Source organism: Terrapene carolina, unplaced genomic scaffold (genome assembly GCF_002925995.2).
Source record: "Terrapene carolina triunguis isolate 2854851 unplaced genomic scaffold, T_m_triunguis-2.0 Scaffold68, whole genome shotgun sequence".
Taxonomy (NCBI): Eukaryota; Metazoa; Chordata; order Testudines; family Emydidae; genus Terrapene; species Terrapene triunguis.
Genome location: NW_020664419.1, coordinates 69,912,148 through 69,937,577, shown reverse-complemented (window position 1 = coordinate 69,937,577; position 25,430 = coordinate 69,912,148). Strand labels below are relative to the sequence as shown.

The window sequence follows — 25,430 nt, the reverse complement described above, 5'->3', positions numbered from 1 at the left end:
CAGGTGCCCCTGAGGGAATGAACAGAACAGGTAATCATCAAGTGATCCTTCCCCGTTGCCCATTCCCAGACTCCGGCAAACAGATGCTAGGGACACAATCTCTGCCTATCCTGGCTAATAGCCATTGATGGACCTATCCTCCATGAATTTATCTAGTTCTTTTTTGAACCCTGTTATAGTCTTGGCCTTCACATCATCCTCTGGCAAAGAGTTCCACAGGTTGGCCATGCGGTGTGTGAAAAAATACTTTTGTTTGTTTTAAACCTGCTGCTTATTAATTTAATAGTTATTGTGTTATGAGAAGGAGTAAATAACACTTCCTTATTTACTTTCTTCACACCAGTCATGATTTTATAGACCTCTATCGTATTTTCCAAGCTGAAAAGTCCCAGTTTTATTAATCTCTCCTCATACGAAAGTCATTCCATACACCTAATAATTTTTGTTGCCCTTTTCTGAAACTTTTCTAATTCCAATATATCTCTTTTGAGATGGGGCAACCACATTGTATGCAATATTCAAGATGTGGGCATACCATGGATTTATAGACATTATGATATTTTCTGTCTTATTATCTTTCACTTAATGATTCCCAACATTCTGTTCGCTTTTTTGACTGCTGCTGCACATTGAGTGGATGTTTTCAGAGAACTATCCACAATGATGCCAATATCTCTTTCTCAAGTGGTAACAGCTAATTTAGACCCCATCATTTTATATGTATAGTTGGGATTATGTTTTCCAGTGTGCATTACTTTGCATTTATCAACATTGAATTTCATCTGCCATTTTGTTGCCCGTCACCCAGATTTGAGAGATCCTTTTGTAGCTCTTCGCAGTCTGTCTGGGACTTAACTATTTTGAGTAATTTTGTATCATCTGCAAATTTTGCCACCTCACTGTTTACCCCTTTTTCCAGATCATTTATGAATATGTTGAATAGGACTGGGCCCAGTACAGACCCCTGGGGGACACCACTGTTTACCTCTCTCATTTCTGAAAACTGACCATTTATTTCTACCCTTTGTTTCCTATCTTTTAACCGGTTACCAATCCGTGAGAGGACCTTCCCTCTTATTCCATGTCAGCTTACTTTGCTTAAGAGCCTTTGGTGAGGGACCTTGTCAAAGGCTTTCTGAAAATCTAAGTACACTACATCCACTGAATCCCCCTTGTCCACATGCTTGTTGACCCCTTCAAAGAATTCTAGTAGATTGATGAGGCATGATTTCCCTTTACAAAAAAATGTTTACTATTCCCCAACAAATTATGTTCATCTATGTGTCTGACAATTTTGTTCTTTAATATAGTTTCAACCAGTTTGCCTGGTACTGAAGTCAGGCTTACCGGCCTGTAATTGCCGGGTTCCCCTATGGAGCCCTTTAAAAAAATTGGTGTTACATTAGCTATCCTCCACTCATTTGGTACAGAAGCTGATTTAAATTATAGGTTACAGACTACAGTTAGTAGTTCTGCAATTTCACATTTGAATTCCTTCAGACTTCTTGGGTGAATACCATCTGGTCCTGGTGCCTTATTACTGTTTAGTTTATCAATTTGTTCCCAAACCTCCTCTAATGATACCTCAATCTGGGACAGTTCCTCAGATTTGTCACCTAAAAAGAATGGCTCAGCTTTGGGAATCTCCCTCACATCCTCAGCCGCGAAGACCGATGCAAAGAATTCATTTAGTTTCTCCCGAATTACCTTATTGTACTTGAGTGCTCCTTTAGCATCTCGATCGTCCAGTGGCCCCACTGGTTGTTTAGCTGGCTTCCTGCTTCTGATGTACTTACATTTTTTTTTGCTGTTACTTTTGGAGTCTTTGGCTAGCTGTTCTTCAAATTCTTTTTTGGTCTTAATTATATTTTTACATTTCATTTGCCAGAGTTTATGCTCTATTTCCCTCACTAGGATTTAACTTCCACTTTTTAAAGGATGCCTTTTTGCCTCTCACTGCTTCTTTTATTTAGTTGTTTAGCCACGGTGGCACTTTTTTGGTTCTCTATGTTTTTTTTAATTTGAGGTATACATTTAAGTTGAGCCTCTTATGATGGTGTCTTTAAAAAGTTTCCATGCAGCTTGCAGGGATTTCACTTTTGGTACTGTGCCTTTTAATTTCTGTTTAACTAACTTCCTCATTTTTGTATAGCTCCCCTTTCTGAAATTAAACACTACAGTGTTGGGCCGCTGTGGTGTTTTCCCCACCACAGGTATGTTAAATTTAATTATATTATGGTTACTATTACCAAGAAGTCCAGCTATATTCACCTCTTGGACCAGATTCTGTGCTCCACTTAGGACTAAAGCAAGAATTGCCTCTCCTCTGGTGGGTTCCAGGACTAGCTGCTCCAAGAAGCAGTCATTTAAGGTGTCAAGAAACTTTATCTCTGCATCCCATCCTGAGGTGACGTACCCAGTCAATATGGGGATAGTTGAAATCCCCCATTATTATTGAGTTTTTTTATTTTAATAGCCTCTCTAATCTCCCTGAGCATTTCACAGTCACGATCACATCCTGCTCAGGTGGTCGGTAATGTATCCCTATTGCTATATTTTTATTATTAGAGCATAAAATTACTATCCATAGAGATTCTTTGGTACAGTTTGGTTCATTTAAGATTTTTACTTCATTTGAGTCTATACTTTCTTTCACGTATAGTGCCACTCCCCCACCAGCATGACCTGTTCTGTCCTTCTGATATATTTGGTACCCTGGTATTACTTTGTCCCATTGATTATCCTCATTCCACCAAGTTTCTGTGATGCCTATTATATCAATATCCTCATTTAATACGAGTCACTCTAGTTTACCCATCTTATTATTTAGACTTCTAGCATTGGTATATAAGCACTTTAAAAACTTGTCACTTCTTAGCTGTCTACCATGATGTAATTGAATGGGACGATTTTTATTTGACTGTTTTTCATCAGATCCTACCTGTATTTTATCATCTTCCATCCTCTCCTCCTTAGTAGGACATAGAGAATCTCCATTAATAGATCCTCCCCTAACGGATGTCGCTGTCCGAACCAAATGCTCCTCTGCACCTGTCAGCTCTGCCCCAGTCCTTAGTTTGAAAACTGCTCTACGACCTTTTTAATTTTAAGTGCCAGCAATCTGGTTCCATTTTGGTTTAGGTGGAGGCCATCCTTCCTATATAGGCTCCCCCTTTCCCAAAAGTCTTCCCAGTTCCTAATAAATCTAAACCCCTCCTCTCTACACCATTGTCTCATCCATGCATTGAGACCCACCCTGAAGCTCTGCCTGCCTACCTGGCCCTGCACGTGGAACTGGAAGCATTTCAGAGAATGCTACCATGGAGGTCCTGGACTTCAATCTCTTACCTAGAAGCCTAAATTTGACCTCCAGGACCTCTCTCCTATCCTTCCCTATGTCACTGATACCTACATGTACCACAACCACCGGTTCCTCCCCAGGACTACACATAAGTCTATCTAGATGTCTTGAGAGATCAGCAACCTTTGCACCAGGCAGGCAAGTAACCATGAGGTTCTCCTGGTCATCAGAAACCCAGCTATCCATGTTTCTAATGATCGAATCCCCCGTAACTATTACCTGTCTCTTCCTAATAACTGGAGTTTCCTCCCCCAGAGAAGTATCCTCAGTGCGAGAGGATACAACATCATCTGGAAGGAAGGTCCCAACTATGGGATCATTTCCCTCTGCTCCAGTTGGATGGTCTCCTTCCCTGAGACTTTCATCCTCCTCAACAGCACAGAGGCTGTCAGACTAGGGGTGGGACCATTCTACTGTGCCCCGGATAGTCTCATGTATGTACTTCTGTCTCCCTTATCTCCTCCAGTTCAGCCACTCTGGTCTTCAAAGCCCGTACACAATCTCTCAGGGCCAGGAGCTCCTTGCACTGAATGCACACATACGCCACCTGCCAGGGCAAGTAATCATACATGCTGCATTGAGTGCAGTAAACTGGATAGCCCCCACTCTGTTGCTGGACTTCTGCCTGCATTAGCTGCAGCTCATTCCTTTGTTGTTTCAGGGGGTGCTTGGCTTTAAGTTTAAAGAATGTTAAGTGTATCTAGCCCCCTGGCTCACACTCCCTCCTCTAAACTCCCTCGTGAAACTCCTTGTTAGCTGCTTCTAATGGGTGCTAAAGGGCTTAGGGATTAAAGCCTCATTAAGAAGCTCTCAGCCTTGCCTAGCAGGCCGCTAGGCTTAGAACACACACAGTCAGCTCACCGTCTCCCAAACAAACAGACCACATGGTATATTTCAATCAAGCAGCAACCACACCACAAACACACACCACACACACTACAGACAACCAACTTACTCCAAGGGTCACATAATCGCTCCTCCTTCACCTGGAGAACTCCCTTGCGAAACTCCCCTGTTAGCTGCTCCTGTTCGCTAGCTCCTCTGGTTGCTTAGGAGCAGGCTTTTGAAAGCCCCTGGTTAAGGTTGATGGGTGCTAAAGGACTTACGGAATCAAAGCCTCGTTAAGAAGTTCTCAGCCTTGCCTAGCAGGCTCTAGACTCAGCACACACATGCTAGTTCTTAGTAATTGAGTGAAACATATTTTAAAGAGATGCTTGAAATCTGAAAGATAGAGTCAAGTGGATTCTCATAATTTAATATAAATCAGAATTTGGTCCTCCACGTATTGATGGTGTCTCTCTGACATTTTATTTATAAGGAGAAGAATATAACTATCATTATAGTCTATAGGCAAATTAAAACAACCATCCAAAAGATGAGTTAGGAGTTTTCTTGTAACCTAATGTGAAAATAAACTGAAATAGATAAATGAGCAAATAACTTTCCTAATTACATTTTCTTGTATAATTTAATAATTTATTCTTTTTTTTAAATTTCACAGGTATATATAGTTCAAACATTTGGAACCAGAAGTCTTCTTTCTCCTGAACACTCTGTATAAAGGACTAATCTGACATCCTCTTCAGTCTAGCTGTTCAGTGAATTACCGACATTTTTGGTTTAGCCGAAGGAAAGCTTTCTTTGTCAGCCTGCCTGAATTGAACCTGACCCACTTACACCTTTTCCTTATTGCAAATGCCTAAGAACAGCAAGGTGGTAAAAAGAGAACTAGATGATGAGGTTATCGAGTCAGTTAAGGATCTTCTCTCTAATGAAGACTCTGCAGATGATGCCTTTAAGAAGAGTGAACTGCTGGTTGATGATCAAGAACATAAAGATGTAGATGTTGAAGAGGGGTCAGATGTAGAAGATGAAAGACCAGCCTGGAACAGCAAACTTCAGTATATTCTGGCACAAGTTGGATTTTCTGTAGGGCTGGGAAATGTGTGGCGATTCCCATATCTGTGTCAGAAAAATGGTGGAGGTAAGGGTCGGTTTTTACTAACTTGCCTTGCTGATTTCATTGTAAAAACCAGATAAATTTCTCCAGAGTCTCAAATTTATCTTTTAATTTTGGCAAGTGTTTATGAGAAGAAAGCACCCCATCTTTATTTTAGAGAGACAAATCTGCTGAAGGAAGCAGTACATTATCCTGATAAGCTTCTTTGGCCTTGTGTTTTGTGGTAGAATTTCCCCGTTCATGTAACTATTTTATTTTAACTTAAATATTTGCTAAGCAAGGTCCTCTCATTTGTTATTTTCGTGGGCAGATTGTGGTATGTGAAATAGTTAGGGCCTGATTCTCAGTCAGGCTAGGCCTCTTTACATCAGTCAGGCAGTGTAAAAGGGCATTAAAATGGACATAAATTTAATGTACACTCACTTTAAGGACCAAATGAAGACTTAGCATAACTGATCGTCAGGTCCTTTTTAATTAGATCACTACTTCCTAGATAGTTTGATCATGATCAGTTCTTTGCCAGAACAAAATATTATGGGAATGTAATGGAGTTTCTATAGGTAATGAATAACTTTAATCATACAGTGTATAATATGAGACAAAAAGGAGTTAATCTAGATGTTAGAAGAACATATTGTGCTAGGATATAAAATTGCTTCACTTTTTCTTAATACCTTTCACATAAAAAAGAAACCACATCAAGTTGCATATTACTTGTCTGTTGATACATGTCTTAGATACATTGTGAGGCTCGAGCTGGGGCCTTCCTTCAAGATATGCAACAATACCCTATTAATCCACACCCTGGTATGGCTGACTGCTCAGCTGAGTTGAAAAAGAATCTGTCCATATTTGCTGAACAAAAAATGAGAAGGTTCTAGAGAATTGAAAACAAACAAGAACTTTTATTCATGGTGGACATTTAGGGTCAGATCCTTCAAAATGTACAGACTGGGACAATGGATGTCATTAAAGGCTACAGAATCAGGCCTAAAATAGTTATTTGAATTCCAACCTGTGGTCACAATGGCCCACATTCCATAGCTGCATAGCTCTCATTCATTTCAAACAATGGAAGAGTTTCCACCCTTCATTTAACTTTAATTTGTACCTTTATTCTGGAGCTAGAACCATTAAATTGTTGGGTCCCTGTGGAATCTGACTCATTTCCTTGTCTCTGTGCTAAATAGGAAGTTCTGATTGAGAAAGTGGAAATTGGATATAGTGTTCTTGAAAGCTATATATTCTTTCTGTTTAAGGGCTGTTTGTAGGCAGTATATGGGTAGGGTAGGGCTGATCCTGTATCCTTATTGGCAAACAAACAAGTTAAACTAATTCACATTCAGTAAAGGAGTGGACATTTTCTGCACCCATTTCAGTTTCCAAAGGGTATCAAGATGCAGTCCCATGCAGAGTGCTTTACAATAGTCTGTTTAACAAACTTATAGTTATTTTGTGAAGCTTTGGTTAGTGCTAATCAATTATGAATTTTGCAAACTCATTGCTTAATTCTGTGAACCAGCAGCACCAGTCTATCAGCTGCTTTCCTTAGAGCAAGGAAAGATTGTTTTGATATGGTCAGACATCTTTACAAGTACTGTGTCAGCTTGTGCTTGCCAAATTAATCCAGATGAAACACAAATTAACATACAAATCTGGGATTGTGCTGTGGTCTGGGAAAATAAATCTACAGTGGTTGACATTAAGAGCTCAATATTTGTCCTTCCGAAGTGAATGCAGTATCATGGTATCTCCTATTCTAAGTATAGGTAGATGTTACGTTTATTGCAGGTGTTGGGCCAGTGAATACATGGCTTAACAGTGCCTACTGCAGTCTGTTTTCTTTACTTTATTTTATATCATTTTGAGGACAAGGTCAACTTCTGACTAGTAGAGAAGAATGAGAAATGTATTGATCTGTCTCCTGGTGATTTAAGATAACAATAAAGCAAGATGGGGAGACTTTGATATAAATGGATGCTCAAACATAGGTTTTGATTCTTCTCTGTTTGCACACTCCAGATTTTAAGACTGTTCAATCTATTTTGCATTGCAATTAGAGTGCTTTTGCATAAATTTCACAAAGCCTGTTTGAAATGTCTTTGTCAGAACTGCTCTACAATCTTGCATTGAGATCACTTGATTAAAGTATCTGCATGAGTTCTGATTATATAGCAAGGCACCTTCATGTAGATTTTCCAATAGAACAGCTTTTCCAATATGATAATATTTATTGACCTACAAACTTTAGTCTAATCCAAACTTTTGTTCTTTAACTATAAACTACTTATACTTGACAAATAACTGCAGACAATGAAGAGCCTCATGAATATTTTTAGAAATAAACCAATCAATTTCCAGCTACCAAAAAATAATATATTTATTGACTAAAAAGCTTTCCATTAGAATAATAAATTTACCGTATTTCCTTCTACATAATGTGTTTTAAAATCATTAATAGTATGTAAACTTTTATGATGGGCTAACCTTCAACATTTTTATTCTTGACACTTGTGACTTTAAAGATGCAAATAACTATAGAAAAGAATTGTAGGCATCAGGCTGAATTGGTTAGAGATCATTTCTCTAGTGAAAATATTGGTTTTATCCCAGTTCCTTAATGGGACTTGGCTAGACTGGCGATGGGACTTGGGTGCCTCCAAACACTTTTCCCTTCTCTGGTTCCAGATCTCCCTATTCACTTTGACTGCCTAGTTTACTAGTTCTCTCTCTCTGACCTTGGGGTTTGACACCTTTTTTTGCTTGCTCCCTCTTTGCGCTCTTCCATAGAAACTTATCAGTATTTTGATTCATATTTAGCATCTGACATATCGTTGACATACAGAGCACACCATGTTATCCACACATTGGTATGGAGACAGTTCTTATAATGTTTGTTTTTCATTATAGTCTGAAGAAAGAAAGAAAATGGAAATTGGTTGGGGGGAGTGATATCAAGGTTACAGGGATAAAATAATGTCAGTGTCAATTAAGGACACCTTACTTACTGTGACCAGGGTACTAGTGGGGAGCCAGCTATGGTCACTCAGTTAGGGCGAACTGCAAAGAATGGGGCAGACAATCCCCATAAAGCTGGTGGACATTCCAATACTTAGATTTACCAACCCAGCATAAAACAGCTTCTTTATTACCTTACTGGTTACTCAGAAGTCCAAACAACACAGTTCCCCTCAGGCCTCCATTCAGGTACCCATGATGAAAATTTCTGTAAATCTTATTTCATCATATAAAAGGAAAGGTTCTACCAATCCCAAAGGATCGGACACATTACCTCCCAGGTTAATGAATGTTTCAGATCTTACCCAAATACACGCTACAGCCAATTCTTATTAACTAACTAAATGGTTAAAAGATCACTATACATACAGATGTAGAGTTAAATTGATTGAGGTTCAGATTCATAGAAGAGACGGTGAACTTTGTAGTTGCAAAGAGTTCTTTCAGGAATAGTTCATAGGTTATAGTTCAATGTCCAAATCTCATATTCAGGGGGTACCAGCATAACTGAGACCTCAGTCTTGGGACTCAAACTTCCCCTGATGAAGCCTAAGCAGATCTGAGAAGATAGAATCAGGGCCCAAGGATCTTTTATACAATTTCATGTCTTTTGACAAGTTAGAATTCCTCAGGGAACAAAACGTAATTAGGGTGACTTTGAAGGAGGTCCATCACCGGTACTTAGCTATACGAATTAACATAAGGCCATTTGCTTGTTCCTCCACCATTCACAGTACATTTCAAAAAGAGATGAATACTGAGATATCCTGTGTTTACAATTCATTTAAATGATAGGATGTTCTTTTGACATCTGAATTATCAGAATACAGCATAGACAGGTACTGTTGATTACGTCGTTGACCCTACTCATACATATGTAAATACACAAAAACACAAACATTATCTGCCCACATGTCTTCTGAGAGTTATTTATTTTGCAGGATGTTTAACCCTTTCTAGCCATGCATCACACTTTCATAAAGAATGATGGTGTAAATGATGTCTAAACAAGATTTGCAATACTGGCTCACAAGGCAGCCTTCATAGGACTTGCCGAGTCATATCCTCACATTAGGAACTCCACAAAATACAGATCTAGGAAACTCTTAAATATCGTCAACAGTATTTTTCTACCTGGAGCGCTTTTGGAGTTGATTATTTCCATGCACATATTTGACCGTGATACATTTTATTTAATCACACATTATTTATATTACAGTTCACAGCTTTCTCTAAAGTGCTGAGTCATGCACAGCTTTAATCCAAGCATTCTGAAATTGATAGTTTGGGATGTCAGGTCAGAAAATATGACAATAACATCATATTACTATAGATAATTTTATTAGAGTACAAATATATTTTATATACAGATCTGAACTATAAAGCTATATTAACACATATTTTAATGTTACAACTTGCAGCTTCAAAAGGAAAATAGGCATAGAAAGTGAAATCTGGACATTAATCCTTATAAGTTAAATTCTAAAACTTTATTTTGAATATACATATTTGAACATACATCATTAAGTCTGGGCCAAATACTTAGAGCTGTGCAAAATATCTGGGGCTTGATCTTGTGAAGTGCTAAAGATTCTCAACTCCTTTTGACTGACAGTGGTAATTAAACAGCTCTCAAGGTTCCACTCACTGCATTCAGTCCAACAAGTAATGGCAAACCAGATCTTTTTCTCCCTAGGGGAAATACCAGCAAAATCAATTGCTGGTATTTCCCCTAGGGAGAAAAATTTACATCTTGATACCAAGAACAACTAATATAGATTACCTATTCTGCTAATATTAAGTATATTTAAGATAATCATATCCTGAAGCATGCTGAACACATTCATGTCCCATGGGAGTTGTATGTGTTTATTAGTAGCCTGATTGGGCTTCAGTTGCCATGAAGGCGAATTTTAAGCTCTTTTAGCATGTCAATCCTTTCAGTATTCCTGTTGAGCTAAAGAGTAGGAAGAGCAGCAAGTAATGATGAGCAAACTGATAGGTATAAGCAGCAGCAGGAAAGCTATAGAGTCTACTTCATCATTACTTGTTGAAATGCCTGTACTGACTGGAAAGACATCAGGGGCTGTTAATGGGGTAGCCTGTATTTTCAAACTGAAATACCAGCAGATTGAACTGTATAAATTGTGAACTGATAACACAAAAAGGAAGCTGTCATTTCTGAGAATTATGAAAAAAATAAATGCTGAAATTTTAGTGATCAGTAATTCAAACCCAGAGTTCCATTTACTAATCTTACTAAAATAAAGTACAAATTAGACACTCTTGAGTTTTCCAAGTCTGAGTACAGATGGATTCATTAATGAATTCTTGATCAATAACTTGTAATAGATTGTTTCAAGTTATCACATGTGACTATAAGAGTTTCTCTCAAGTTCAACTTTACAAATTCTAGTTTGAACTGTATTATTGAGTGTGAGAACTTATGAGTGTGCTGCAATGAAGTATATTGAAGTATATTGCAAGTTTAATTCTCATTCCATTAAAGCTAATTGCTCAAGGCTAGTTTCAACCCTAAACATAGCATTACTTAAATAATAGCTGTAACTGAACAAATTAAGACTGTGAAAGATCACTTGAGTGAAACATTTAGTAGTTTTTAATACCTATGTGTGTGTGTGTGCGCATGTGTGTATGCAAAATTAATATTCTTACAGGAGTAAACAAACCAATTTAGAATATATAATCCAGTAGGACACTAAACGGCAATATTAGATAGTCTACCTCAATTTATTGTAACTCGCATAAATTGGACTTTAGACATTTAAGATGTGCTGGCTCACATCTCTGGCTGCCAGACCAATGATTCCTGATGCTGAGTATACAGAAAGCAGGTGACAAAGTTTTGGACCAAATCCTACTCAAAGTAATGGCAAAACTCATATTGGTTTCAATGGGAGCCGAATCAGATACTTAATATTTAGAGAAAAAAATGTCAGCAGCAATCATTTAAATAAATCTGAAAATATACTTTTTAGATTTATCAGCACATACCAGCAGTGAGTGACAGAAAGAAGGTCCTGTTAAAAGTGACATAACTGTATGAGCCAGGGTATCATACATAAAATGCTGCATCTGTGATTTGACAGAAAAATATTTTTAAGATATAGAAGAGAACTCTTGCATGAAAATACAGAAACATACCAAACTGTGACACTCAAGGGCTATCTTGAAAGTTGGCATGTAGAGCCACTTTTACCTATGTACTGTGCTAATTTAGAATGCTATTAGTAAATATGGCCAAATGTTGCCCAAATTGAATAGGAATTATCCTCATTTGTCATGTATGCTACAACACCCATGTGCCAAGTTTCCATGCATTGGAAAGAATGCTTACATATAATTCCAATTTGTGACAGTGTGAGGATGACACTGCAAGAAGCTGAAAGAAGCTGAAACAAAACATATTTGTTCTGATTCTATGCTGACTAGGGTGACCAGATAGTAAATGTGTAAAATTAGGATGGGGTGAAGGGTAATAGGCACCTATATAAGACAAAGCCCTGAATATCAGGACTGTTCCTCTAAAATCGGGACATCTGGAACACCCTGATGCTGACCTACACCTGTGCACTGAAAGTAACAGAGTTGCACAGGGTATAAGACAATGCAGAATTATGCCAGGGTAAATTTGGCCCATTGGTTTAATTGATAAACCTTCCAACCTACAACTGGTCTACAAAAGGGCCCCAATTCAGCACAGGAATTAAGTATGTGCTTAACTTTAGAGCCTTGTGGTTAAGCTTGTAGATTGGGGTGCTGAAGACATGGGTTCAGGTCTTGCTCTAGTACAGACATCCTGGGTAACATTAGTCAGTTAAGTCTAGTTTTTAAAGTTATTTAAGCGCTGCTCCACTCACCATTACAAGGCCCAAGAAATTTAGACAGCTAAGTCTCATTTTCAAAAGTGACTTAGGAACTTAGGAGCCTAAATCTCACTGAAAGTTTTTTGCAACATCACACAATTCCTGTATAGGTCAAAAATGTCCACTTTTGCTGCTCTGATAGCAGTTAACACACACACAGTGTCTGAAGGTAGGTTGATTTAGCATGTGATTACATCACTACTACTCTGATGAGTGTGGTTATATGCACACAAAATCTAGCACAATCAAGTAGCCAGGTCAGAGAGCACTCACTCCTTGGCAAGGTTTGGCTCGAAATGATATGCACTTACTTAACAGAAAATGCTTTGTAAACATGAGATTTCTTGGCTTTTCAAATTTTAAAAGATGCATGGGCATTTTCCAATGAATACTACACTATCTGTATGATGGAAAACCATTTCTACAAGTGACAGGCAGAGATTAAAACTGGAAGGCTATCAGCTGCTTTAATAGAATCATAGAACTATGGGGCTGAATGGGACACTGAGCGATCATCTTGTCTATCCCCAGACTTTTTCTCCTGCTGATAATAGTTCACCTAATAGCTCAACTTAATTAATTACTCTCATTACAGTTGGTATGGCAATACCCATTTTTTCATGTTCTCTGTGTATATATATCTTCCTACTGTATTTTCCACTGCATGCATCCGATGAAGTGGGTTTTAGCCCATAAAGCTTATGCTCAAATAAATTTGTTAGTCTCTAAGGTGCCACAAGTATTCCTCGTTCTTTTTGCCGATACAGATTAACACAGCTACCACACTGAAACCTGTAATTCATCTAAATATTCTTTAATCTGTTCTTTCCCTATTCTGGTTGGTAATCTTTTCACTTGTTAATATTGTGTTAAGCATCTAGTCACAATTAATCTTTTTAATGGAGACTGAAGGGAAAAAACACACACACATTAAAGACTTCAGCCACTTGTGTCATCCGTTATTTGTTCTCCTTTCAGAAATTTACACCTGCCCCGACTTAGAAGACTCTTCCTCATCCTAATAGTGATTGATGTCCTCTTGTTTTCATAGGTGCATATCTTGTGCCATATTTAATTTTGCTGATGATAATAGGGATTCCACTTTTTTTCCTGGAGCTTTCTGTGGGCCAGAGAATCCGACGAGGAAGCATTGGCGTATGGAATTACATCAGCCCCACGCTTGGTGGAATTGGATTTGCAAGCTGTGTAGTAAGTTTGTAATTTACATAGTTTGATGTTCTCCAGAGCATCACAATGAAATACATTGGGATTTTCTGCTCAGTTTTAACCAAAGGTTAATAATTTTTGTCCTAGCTCCAGGGCCAATTTACAATGTTTACAGAATCTGTAAAACTCATATTGTAATATATAAAAATATTAGTTTTTTGGGAGAAAGAGTCTGCTAAAATATTAGCAAGATATGCAGGATAAACACAGAAAAAAACAAGAATTTGGAAAATATTGGACTTTTAAATATATCCACAAGGGCTAAATCACAGAGCTGTTATTCATTCCTTATTCAATTTTAGGTAGTGCAAGATTTAGCTTGTTTTATTTACTTTAACTTAAGATATGCAGTTGTTCAATAAAGCTTTTAAAATATCTTGTTTTATCCTTCAGGTATGTTTCTTTGTGGCCCTCTACTACAATGTGATCATTGGATGGAGTTTGTTTTACTTTTCTCAGTCGTTTCAGCACCCCTTGCCATGGGATCAGTGTCCTTTGGTGAAAAATATTTCTCATACATGTAAGTCTTGGATATATTCTTTTTTTTTTTACAGTCACTTTGGGCCTGATGCAAAATCCACTGAAGTCAAGGGCAGTCTTTGCACTGATTTCAATGGGCTTTGAGTCAGACCCTTTATTTGGCTATTGCCATTTAAAAAAAACAACAACTTTTTTTTAGGGCTGTCATGATTAATTTTTTTAATCACATGATTAATCGCAGTGTTAAACAATAATAGAATACCATTTATTTACATATTTTTGGATGTTTTCTACATTTTCAAATATATTGATTTCAATTACAACACAGAATACAAAGTGTACAGTGCTCACTTTATATTTATTTTTATTACAATTATTTGCACTGTAAAAAAACAACAGAAATAGTATTTTTCAATTCACTTAATACAAGTACTGTAGTGCAATCTCTTTATCATAAAAGTTGAACTTATAAACGTAGAGTTATGTACAAAACAAATAACTGCATTCAAAAATAAAACAATGTAAAACTTTAGAACCTACAAGTCCACTCAGTACTATTTCTTGTTCAGCCAATCGCTCAGACAAACAAGTTTGGTTACAATTTGCAGGAGATAATGCTACCCGTTTCTTGTTTACAATGTCACCTAAAAGAGAGAACAGGCGTTCACATGGCACTGTTGTAACCAGAGTCGCAAGATATTTATGTGCCAGATACGCTAAAGATTCATATGTCCCTTCATGCTTCAACCACCATTCCAGAGGACATGCATCCATGCATCCATGCTGATGATGGGTTCTGCTCAATAACGATCCAAAGCAGAGTGGACCGATGCATGTTCATTTTCATCATCTGAGTCAGATGCTACCAGCAGAAGGTTGATTTTCTTTTTTGGTGGTTCGGGTTCTGTAGTTTCCGCATCAGAGTGTTGCTCTTTTAAGATTTCTAAAAGCATGCTCCACACCTCGTCCCTCTCAGATTTTGGAAGGCACTTCAGATTCTTAAACCTTGGGTCGAGTGCTATAGCTAATTTTAGAAATCTCACATTGGTACCTTCTTTGCATTTTGTCAAATCTCCTGTGAAACTGTTCTTAAAACGAACATGTGCTGGGTCATCATCCGAGACTGCTATAACATGAAATATATGGCAGAATGCAGGTAAAACAGAACAGGAGACATACAGTTCTCCCCCAAGGAGTTCTGTCACAAATGTAATTAATGCATTATTTTTTTAATGGCCATTATCAGCATGGAAGCATGTCCTCTGGAATGGTGGCCTAAGCATGAAGGGGCATGTGAATGTTTACCATATCTGGCACATAATACCTTGCAACGTCGGCTACAAAAGTACCATGTGAATGCCTGTTCTCACTTTCAGGTGACATTGTAAATAAGAAGCAGTCTGCAGTATCTCCCATAAATGTAAACAAACGTGTTTGTCTTAGCGATTGGCTGAACAAGAAGTAGAACTGAGTGGACATGTAGGCTCTAAAGTTTTACATTGTTTTGATTCTGAGTGCGGTTATGTTACAAAAAAATCTGCATTTGTAAGTTACACTTTCACGATAAAGAGATTGCACTACAGTACTTGTATGAGGTGAATTGAAAAATACTACAGTAAAAGCTGTTTTATCCAGCACATCTCCAGCTGGAAAGCTCTATAAACCAGCATTTCTGATCTTCATTGAAATTCCAGTTTATAGTCTGGTTGGTGTGGGGCCAGCTGGGGCTTGGGGCACAGGAGGGGGTGTGGAGCGCGGGCCCTGGGAGGGAGTTTGGTTGCGGGAGGGGGTTTGGGCCGTGGGAGGGAGTGCCGTGACCTGTCCCGGCTGTTCCTAGGCGGAGGCGTGGCAAGCAGCTTTGCGCGCTGCCCCGTCATGCCCTGAGCGCTAGCAACGCAGCTCCCATTGGCTGGGAACTGCAGCCAATGGGAGCTGCGGGGGCGGCGCCCACGGGCGGAGGCTCAGGCAATGTGCAGAACTGCCTGTTGCGCCTCCACTAGGAGCAGCTGGGACAGGTCGCTGCTTGCAGGGAGCCACTCCAAGTGAGCAGCCTCGAGATCTGGCACCCCGCACCTCCTCTCGTGCCCCAAGCCCCCTCCTGCACCCAAACTCCTTCCCAGAGCCCGCTCCCCACACCTCCCCTCCCACCCAAACTCCCTCCCTGTTAGTTAACCAGCATTTTTCACTTACCGGCACCCCCTATTCTTCGTAACATGCTGGACAAAACAGTTTTTACTTTATTTCTTTTATCATTTTTACATTGCAAGTATTTGTAATAAAATACTGCTCCGAGGGATGTGCTGGCCGCGGCTTCCCGCCGCCCCCATTGGCCCGGGACACCGAACCACGGCCAGTGGGGGCCGCGATCGGCCGAACCTGCCGCGTCAGCAGGTAAATAAACTGGCCCGGCCCGCTAGGGTGCTTACCCTGGCGAGCCGCGTGCCGAACGTTGCCGACCCCTGGGCTACAAGGTGTTTTCTTTGAAGACATAGTTGTACATTGATAAGATTTGGATTATATTTTCCATTAATGATTTCAGTGGCATGTTTGTTCAGTGTCCTAATGAAAACACGTTAGACAACAGAAAGCCCAAAAGAATCAGCGAAGTACCTGTGAGTTAAACAATATTATGTCTGACTCATAAATAAGCAGGAATCAGAGAATTAGTGATTGGTTTATACTCATAATGCAATAATCCTTTCCTGGCACATTATGAAACACAACTACGTGCTCTTTATACCTAGGATTTGATTACCTCATGATGATCTGACCATACATCTAGAAGTAGGAAACATTTCTTTTGACTTTTTAAATTTTTATTCTTATCTTAAATATTCAGTGTGTGCTGGGTTTTCTTTTCTGCATGAAGAAGATGACCAGGGTAATTTGAAATGTTGCAAATAATTTCTTTATGAAGTTTTTTCCCAGTTTTGATCGCTTCTTCAATACCTGGAGGTAGATCCCTAGTTCATATAAGTTGTCATAGCTTCATAACTGCCAGGCAAACGTGTACTAGCCATAATGGAGCTAGGACAATTTATACCAGCTCAGGATCTGCCCTTTGTATTAATTAGATTTAAAATAAACCTCTTTCCTCCATAAGCTATTTTGATTCAAGAGCTAGATTAGAAATGCTATCATTTAAAAATGTAAGTGAATTTTATGAGTCTTTTTTTTTTAAAATCCTTTAAAATACATTTTAACTATTCTGTTTGATAAGTATAAGATTACTGGAAAACTCATAGTAGCATTACAGTACTATAAAATATCACTACTGTAATGCACATAACCACTTTCAGTTCAACAGAACAATATAGGACCCTGTTTTCAAGTGCTTTAACACTTTGGTTTCATTAAATCATTATTTTGACTTGTAAAATAGTCATTTATGTGCCTACCTGCCAGACTGTGTGTGTATGTAAGATATGGATATTCTGTTGAGGCACCCTGTAAAAGGGCACTCACCTCTTGAGCACCTCCTAGTGACCGAACCCCTGCATGCTGCTGGCCAACCTTGCTGTGTCTTCAGTAGCTTGGCCATGTGGTCAAGTCAAAAAGTCCAAAAGAATTCCTTCCAGGTATTAAAGAGTCCAATAACTAAACAGTCTATTTGTCCTCAGTCTTCAGCCCTGGCTCTGGGCCCTTTAAATATGTCGCATTGTTTGGGCTCCCAGATAAGGCCTCTCCTCTTCCTGGCATTTATGCCACTTTACAAGTGGCCCATAAGGGAACCCGGGCACATCCCCTCCTCTGGGGGCCCACCTAAGGACTCTATACACAGCAGCCACATACTGCTTACTTCAATCCTCTGCTGCGGTTTCCCTGGGCCTCTTCCTCCCAGGCCCTTTTATTTCCAGCTCTATCTCAGGGTCAATGTCTGCAATCTCAAGAGTAAGTGCAGCCAGCCTTAAACTCTGGCTACTTGTCAGGCTCCTTTGGCTAGAGAGGAGCCCCCTTCCTCACTCCTCTGGTCCCATCCAGCAACGGATCTGCAAAGGCCCTGCAGCTCCTTTTATCTAAGCCTGCTGGGCTCTGATTGGCTGTTGCTTGTCCTTCTAGCCATTGGAGGACAAGTCTCTCTAGCTTCCAAGATGGCTTCTACAGTGAGGCCTCTTTAGGCAGGCCTGGAGAACTCACCTTTGCTGCCTTTTCCTCCCACCTTGTTGCTTCCTGGGGTAGGGTGTAGCGGAGCAGTGGGGCCTCCAGCAGGGAGCCATGAAGGCCTAGTACATCCCATCACACACCCTTATTTGAAAATGGCTTCACCATATTTATTTCAAAATTAACATCATCTACATTTCAGAATAACTTTAAAGTAAATTACTTTCCATAATGATAATGGAAAACCTGGCACATGATTCACAGCTTCATAATGCAGAAAGTCTAATTTATGCATAATTGATTAAATTCAACTTTGTGCAGAAAACTATGTCCAAGGCCTATGCACTACTCAAAGCCCTATTTTGAGGGCTTACATGGGATTTAAGTGATTCATAGGCTTTGGGTTGGTGTTCTGCGCACGAATGAATTTCACTTCCGGGGAGTACAGTTGGGTATTTTTTCAAGGGCCGTATTCAAAACTTTCCATTCAGTAGGCCTCAGATTCCATCTTTGAACTGTGATATTTTCATATTAATAGACTTTAAAATGATGCCCCCATGGTAATAAAATATATAAGAACTAATTCAAGGTTGCTGTGATGCTTTGCTGTAAGATTGTGAAAGTACTTTTTACCCAATATCCAAAGATCAATAATGATTTGTTGACTTTTTTGCCAGTTGTGGAGCCTGAGTGTGAAAAAAGCTCTGCTACCACCTATTACTGGTACAGAGAAGCACTGAACATTTCCAACTCTCTCTCAGAGAGTGGGGGTCTGAACTGGAAAATGACTCTGTGCTTGCTGGCTGCCTGGATTCTGGTTTGCCTGGCAATGATCAAAGGCATTCAGTCTTCAGGCAAAGTGAGTATATTCTTTATCTTAATTACAGTGTTTTACTTTCTGTACATTCTTACTTGCCACTTCCTTTGCCTACCCTCTCATAAAATCTGCACGGGCAGACTAAAGGTTGTGACTCATCTAGCATTTTTATAATCTCGGGTAGAGAACTGTTGGTACCTAAGCATTAAAACTGTAGACATAATGTTTGGTTATAAAGAGAGAGGGAGTGCTGAAGTCTGAGAACCCTTTTTGTTTTCATTTGATATAAATAATGCAGGTAATTTCACCTCTGTTTTATTGCATCACTGATACATGTGCATACATTTGTGTATCAGATAAAGAGGTGAGATGGCTCTTACCACATCCATGCCCATTTACAGGATGGTAGATTGGTTCCTTATGATCCGTTATCATTTTGATCCCTCACAGAGGTTCATGCTGCTGTAACATCCTTTATCATGAGGGCTGGATACAGCTCCCTTTGGAAGCCTTCATTGTTCCTTTTCAACCTTTTCGATTAGCCATCCCCTATTGCTGCTGCTGCTGAGGAGGAGAGCGATAGATGCTACAGAGTAATTCTCATGCTTGAACTCTCTCTCGTGTGCGCTCTCTGTGTCAAAGAGTCATTTGGGCCAGCAAGAAAGTAAAAGAGAGGACAAGCATGAAAACGACTCTATAGTCCAGTGGTGAGAGCACTGGGAGATGGGGACTGAGGATCCAGCCCTCCTGTGTCAATGACTAATTATCCAGAGTGCACAGCTTCAGGAGGAGAGCTCTCCCACATCAGAATATGCCATAGCCCAGTGGCAGATCCCTGCTCAAATCCCTTCACCTCCTCAGGGAGAGTGGGTCTTGAATTGTGAGTCTCCCACGTGCCAGTAGAATACTCTAACCACTGGGCTAAATGTTATGAGGGAAGTTGTCCTCTTCCTCCTTCTCCTGTCTGTTTTGCGTAAATTCACCTGAGGGGCCCAATCCATTAGCTGTGTTTGGAGGCTGTCCACCATCAGGCCCCACACATGACTGAGGAGACAGAAAGCCAATCTTCCCGGGATATGTGAATCGCTCTGGGGATTAGGTGGGAGATAGGCGCCTAGAGTGAAACAGCAGTGTACATTCTCAGAGGCAGAATCATAGGTGTCTAAGGAAATTTTACAGTAAAATCTTAGGTGCCGAGTGAGTTTAGGCACCTACAGGGTTCAGTGGAAATTTTATGCATCACAGTAATTCTTAAAACTGGGACTGTCAATAAAGTTACACATGAGTGTAAATGTTAACAGGATTGGGTCGTAAATCGGGCTATCTCAACTAGCATTTAGAAAGGAGACACCTGAGGAATGCTGCAGGAAGGTCTGAAGTTTATGGAGGGGCATTTTGGGATGGACCTAGAAGGTGGCAATGGCAATAATCCTCCCCCAGGTTCGTCCTCCAGTTATTCCTGATCCTAAGTGAGTCTGCAAAATTTGTATTTAACATGACTGGAAGTACTCACCTAGAACTTCCACCCATAATCTCCTGCCCTGGAGGCAAGAGGACTGAGTCATAATGTCAGGCTGTATTATAAAATACTAGCCAAATTTAAAGGAATTCATCTTTCCTCTACATACAGCCCCAGATAAAAAAAAAAACAATTGCCCTTAAGACTGGCTGGTTCTGGCGCCTCATTGCTGACAGCATCATCTGCCCAGTTCTTTGCAATCAGAAAATCTTGTGATAGGATGTTACATCAGATCATGGGGAATTATCACATGCCTCTTTAGCATATTCCAGTAACAGAAATAATTTAAGTGTGGCCTGTTTTGACACATAATAAAACGATTGAGTTTTTCAAGCACCAAACCCATTTACTAGCCTTTTCAAGAACAGATAAGGAATGAAAAATAGCATTTCACTTACTGGATACTGTTTTCTTTCCAATATGAGATCAGATAAGTTAACAATAAAGCAAAAAGATATTTATCACAAGGGGTTGCAAGTACCTCAGAAAATTAAGCTTTATGCTTGTGAAACCAAATGAAGTCAGCCCTCAAGTATAAGGTAAAAACCTGGTCCTTAGCTGCATCGGTGCTATAGAGTGTAGGAGTAGGGTTCTCCTGGCTCAGAAAGTTGGTCTGAATTGTATTCTAGGGCTCTAAAGTGTACTAACTTCTCTGCCTATTAGCCCAGTGAGATGTGATCTTCAGGTGAGGGGGAATGGTCCAATCCCTATGCAACATGGCTGAAATCCCATGGATTTTGGGGCATTTGCACACTGTTTTGGGCTCCCCTTCCTTCTTGGCAGTACACATTATTTGGTGGGGTGAACCCACTGGGCTACCTGTTATCCCTCTCCCAAAGGGAGTACAAGTTGCAGATTATAACAATGCTGCAAAAAGCAGCCACTTTCTTCATCATGATTTCTGCCTGAAACAGAGTACATTTAGAAGCAGAAGCAAAGTCCTTAAGAATGGCTGCTCCCCACTCCTCTCATCAGGACTGACATACCCATTGGATTTCCATGGAACCCCAATTCTGTGTTGTTCAACCAACCAGACCAGATGTTGTACTATAACTGTTTCTGCAATTTGGGGAACCATTTGAGCAATGTTACCTTGCTTTTGCTCCATTCTGCCCCATAGAGGGGAACAGAGAGTCTGTCTTGCAATTTAATCTTGGTCATGCAATTGTACCATGAAAAGGCACTAACTATAGAAAATGAAACTCTGAAAAAAAAAACGCCATGCATGTCTTTTTAATGTTCTTTTAATGTTTTTCAGATCATGTATTTTAGTTCCCTTTTCCCTTATGTGGTACTTATATGCTTTCTAGTCAGAGGACTGCTCTTAAATGGTTCCATGGATGGAATTCGTCACATGTTTACACCTAAGGTATGTGCTTAGTTTCCATTGAATGTGCAGTTATGGCTTCAATGGCAAATTGTTCATTTATGAATTCTTTGAATAATAAAACACTGGGCTTAGCAGCCTTCTTTCAGGGCCTGCTCCTGCTCCCATTGTAATAAATGGGAAATTTTCCATTGACTTCAGTGGCACAGGATCAAGCCCTTAGAGCCTACCTGCTCAGAAACACATACGGGATCTGTTCCTGTTTCTGTACAAGTCAGTTCTACAGTTGAGTTCAGTGGAAGCAGGACTGGCCCTCACAGATGAATATTAAATAATATATGATAAAACTGAAGGGGTCATCGTGGCCAGAGAAAAATAACAAAAAGGTTACCCCTTGTTTGAATGTCAGGAGCACCATCAGTAGGTTAAAATGACCTGTGTTAGCAATCATATTGTTTTTTACTTGCATGATAGTAATGCTAAGAGTCCCTAACTGAGATCCAGGCCCATTATGCTAGGCACTGTACAAACACATAGTGAGAGACAGTCCGTGCCCTAAATTAGCTTACCAGCTAAATAGACAAGACAGTTGCCAGGTGGTTGTGAGGAAGCGTTATCCCAATTTCTACAGATGGAAAACCAAGGCACAGAGATATTAAGAGACTTGTCCATGGTCAGACAGGAAACCTGTAGCAGAGGTAGGAATTGAACTGAGAGCTCCTGAGATGTAGTTGAGTGCTTTAAATGAGAGCTCCTGATTTGCAGTTCAGTGCTTCAAACACAAGACTATCTTTCTTTTAATCGTAAAAACACTCTGGAGCCAGGTCCTGAAGGAAGCTAAGCTCCCCAGCTCCCACTGAGCAAAAGGAATTCAGCATCTCTTAGGAGTTGGCCAATCATGATTTAAACATAGTGATGAGTACATTACAAATAATACTGATGATTTTTTAATTAAAAGAGGTTAGTAATAAAATTGTTCAAATAAATAATGTTTAAAGAAAAATTTTATTCTTAATATTTTCTATTGGTCTCTAGATATGTGTCTCAAAACCTGATTTTCATTACTCTCGAGTGACGGTGTAAATACAGGAGAGGATAATGTTGTTTGCAGTGTATATAACCAGAAGATTGTCACTTGAACATTGGCTTGATGTAGATAGAGTAGCAAACGAAATATATATGGGCCTGATTCAAAGCCCATTAAAGTCAGTTACTAGGGCAGAAATATCACAGTATGTGGAGAAATGTTTCCTTATACTGCACAAAAACTGAAATGAAAATGCTCTATATTAACAGAGTAAATAAAAATGTGAAAAAAAATGTTCTGCCATGCTGGTAGGAATTAAGAGTGTATATTTAGCTCCATCTAGTGAGCAAGCACTAGAAATGATTGTGTGAGAAATACATACAACATTTGAAGTACACCTCTACCCCGATATAACGCTGTCCTCGGGAGCCAAAAAAATCTTACTGTGTTATAGGTGAAACCGCGTTATATCAAACTTGCTTTGATCTGCCCCCCCTGGAGCGCTGCTTTACCACGTTATATTCGAATTCATGTAACATCGGGTCGCGTTATATTGGGGTAGAGGTGTATCTGTAGAGTACAGCATATCTGTTTGTACCATTTGTAATTACAGTACTGTGCATCTTTACAGAAAAATATATATTTCCACCTTCACACTAAAGATCCATTTGTCAGGACTTCCAGGACCAGAATTAGATTTATGAAAACAGCTCCTTTACAGTTTACATATGATATATATAATCTTTCAGTTTTTACAAGAAGTTGGAAACTTCTAAAATTGTATTAAAGTAACTTGAGGCATATTTTGCTTAAAGTAAGGAAAAACAATAAATTAATGTAACTATTTTGATGCTTTTATTTTCTTATAAAACTAATGAAATTTAAATACAATGTATGTCATCAAAATTAAGGTCTTTTAATGTTATATATAATTTCATAACATATTTATGAAGCTATGGTTCAGTTTGATCTCAGTAGACAAATCTAATATGTCCAACATAACCATCAACTTCTGACCTTCTTTGAGATCTATGGAAGAAAAACAACATATAAGAACTAGACAGTGTTGTTATTCTGTTGTGATCTACTAATTGGGTAGATCCAAGGTAAACAGGTGATGCAGTATAAATTATCTAGTTTCACCAAAGGCATTCATTGAAATTGGATTGGCTAAAGAAGCAATGCAAATGGAATTTACAATCAAATTTCAGTGCAGGGCCAAATTTTCACTTGGATATGTGATCTGTTTAAGTCAATGAGAGGTTTATGTGTATATTTGAAGACAGAATTTGACCCACAGATATCAGCAAAGGTTATAATGGCCAGAGTTTATTCTGCTCATTGAATCTTTCTGCACAGACTATAATGTAAGTGCATTCACAGAACTCTCTCTTGTTAACACAACAGAATTCCACATGATGCTTCATGTAATTCATTTTTGCTATTCAAACAATCTTCAACATACTTTATTTTAATTTTATAAAGGAATTGTATCCCAAAATATCTTAACAATTGCAACTCAAATCAATTAACCCAGTTAAACTAGAAACGTTCTACAATGTGGCCTCCAATACCATGGTACAACTACCGTAGCTACTATTTTAACAATGAACATAACTGGCCAACAGTGCCTCATTATATTCCTCTTGGACTGTGTGTAAAGTGGAAATCTTGGTCCATACATTCCTCCAGTGGTATAATTAATATTCAGTTTTTGTTCTAATACTGTATAAATAAATTTGTGCTTTAGCATTTTACTTTGTGTGGATTATCTTACAGGATTGTATGTTGTCTATCCATACAAAAGAAGTACTGTATTTTGTAGCTGACGTATATTGTGTCTAATTTCAAACAGCTTGAAATAATGCTGGAGCCCAAGGTCTGGAGAGAAGCTGCTACTCAGGTGTTCTTTGCCTTAGGGCTTGGATTTGGTGGAGTCATTGCCTTTTCAAGCTACAACAAGAGAGACAACAACTGCCATTTCGATGCTGTTCTGGTGTCCTTCATCAATTTTTTCACTTCTGTGCTGGCAACTTTGGTGGTGTTTGCTGTCCTGGGCTTCAAAGCAAATATCATAAATGAGAAATGCATTACCCAGTATGAATATTCGTTTTTTTTCTTCATTTTTATGGTATATTTCACTTAGGAATTCACACAAGAAATCCTCTGATTTATTATCACTATTTCATTGTGTTTTACAGAAATTCAGAAAAGATTTTAAATCTTTTGAAAATAGGCAATCTGAGCCAGGATATGATCCCCCATCATATTAATTTCTCTAGCATTACAGCAGATGATTACAATTTAGTTTATGACATCATTCAAAAAGTTAAAGAAGAAGAATTTCCTGCTCTTGGCCTGAAATCCTGTCAGATCGAAGATGAGCTTAATAAGGTTAGAATGATGTTTGTGTTTTCAATGCAAAGATTATGAATGAGTAGGTATTTTATTAGCCATCTGTTACTGTGAAATACAAAGAATGCAATATTGTATATCTAAAATTGGCTTTATTTTCTGAACAGCCTCATCTGTAAACAGATGGGCCTCATCTAAAGCCCCAATCAGATTTTTTGTATCAGGCCCCTAATCAGTGTCTCTGCATTGAGCTACTGGATGCTATGGTCAAGATATACTGATCCTGAGATCATAAAATATAATGAGCCTGATTTTCAGACATTTAGAGAATGCAATATTATGGGTGGGAGC

General features: G+C 39.0%; 1 protein-coding gene across 1 annotated transcript in view; it reads left to right on the top strand.

The window, feature by feature from the left end:
* Window positions 1–25,430, top strand: part of SLC6A15 (solute carrier family 6 member 15) — a 55,385-nt gene that overhangs the window by 21,301 nt on the left and 8,654 nt on the right. Inside the window, exons 2-8 of the mRNA XM_029910876.1 lie at window positions 4,863–5,345; window positions 13,278–13,435; window positions 13,847–13,973; window positions 18,712–18,893; window positions 21,629–21,739; window positions 24,580–24,821; window positions 24,926–25,118. Coding sequence (XP_029766736.1) covers window positions 5,057–5,345; window positions 13,278–13,435; window positions 13,847–13,973; window positions 18,712–18,893; window positions 21,629–21,739; window positions 24,580–24,821; window positions 24,926–25,118 — 1,302 coding nt within the window. The 5' untranslated portion in view covers window positions 4,863–5,056. The remainder of the gene's footprint in view (window positions 1–4,862; window positions 5,346–13,277; window positions 13,436–13,846; window positions 13,974–18,711; window positions 18,894–21,628; window positions 21,740–24,579; window positions 24,822–24,925; window positions 25,119–25,430) is intronic.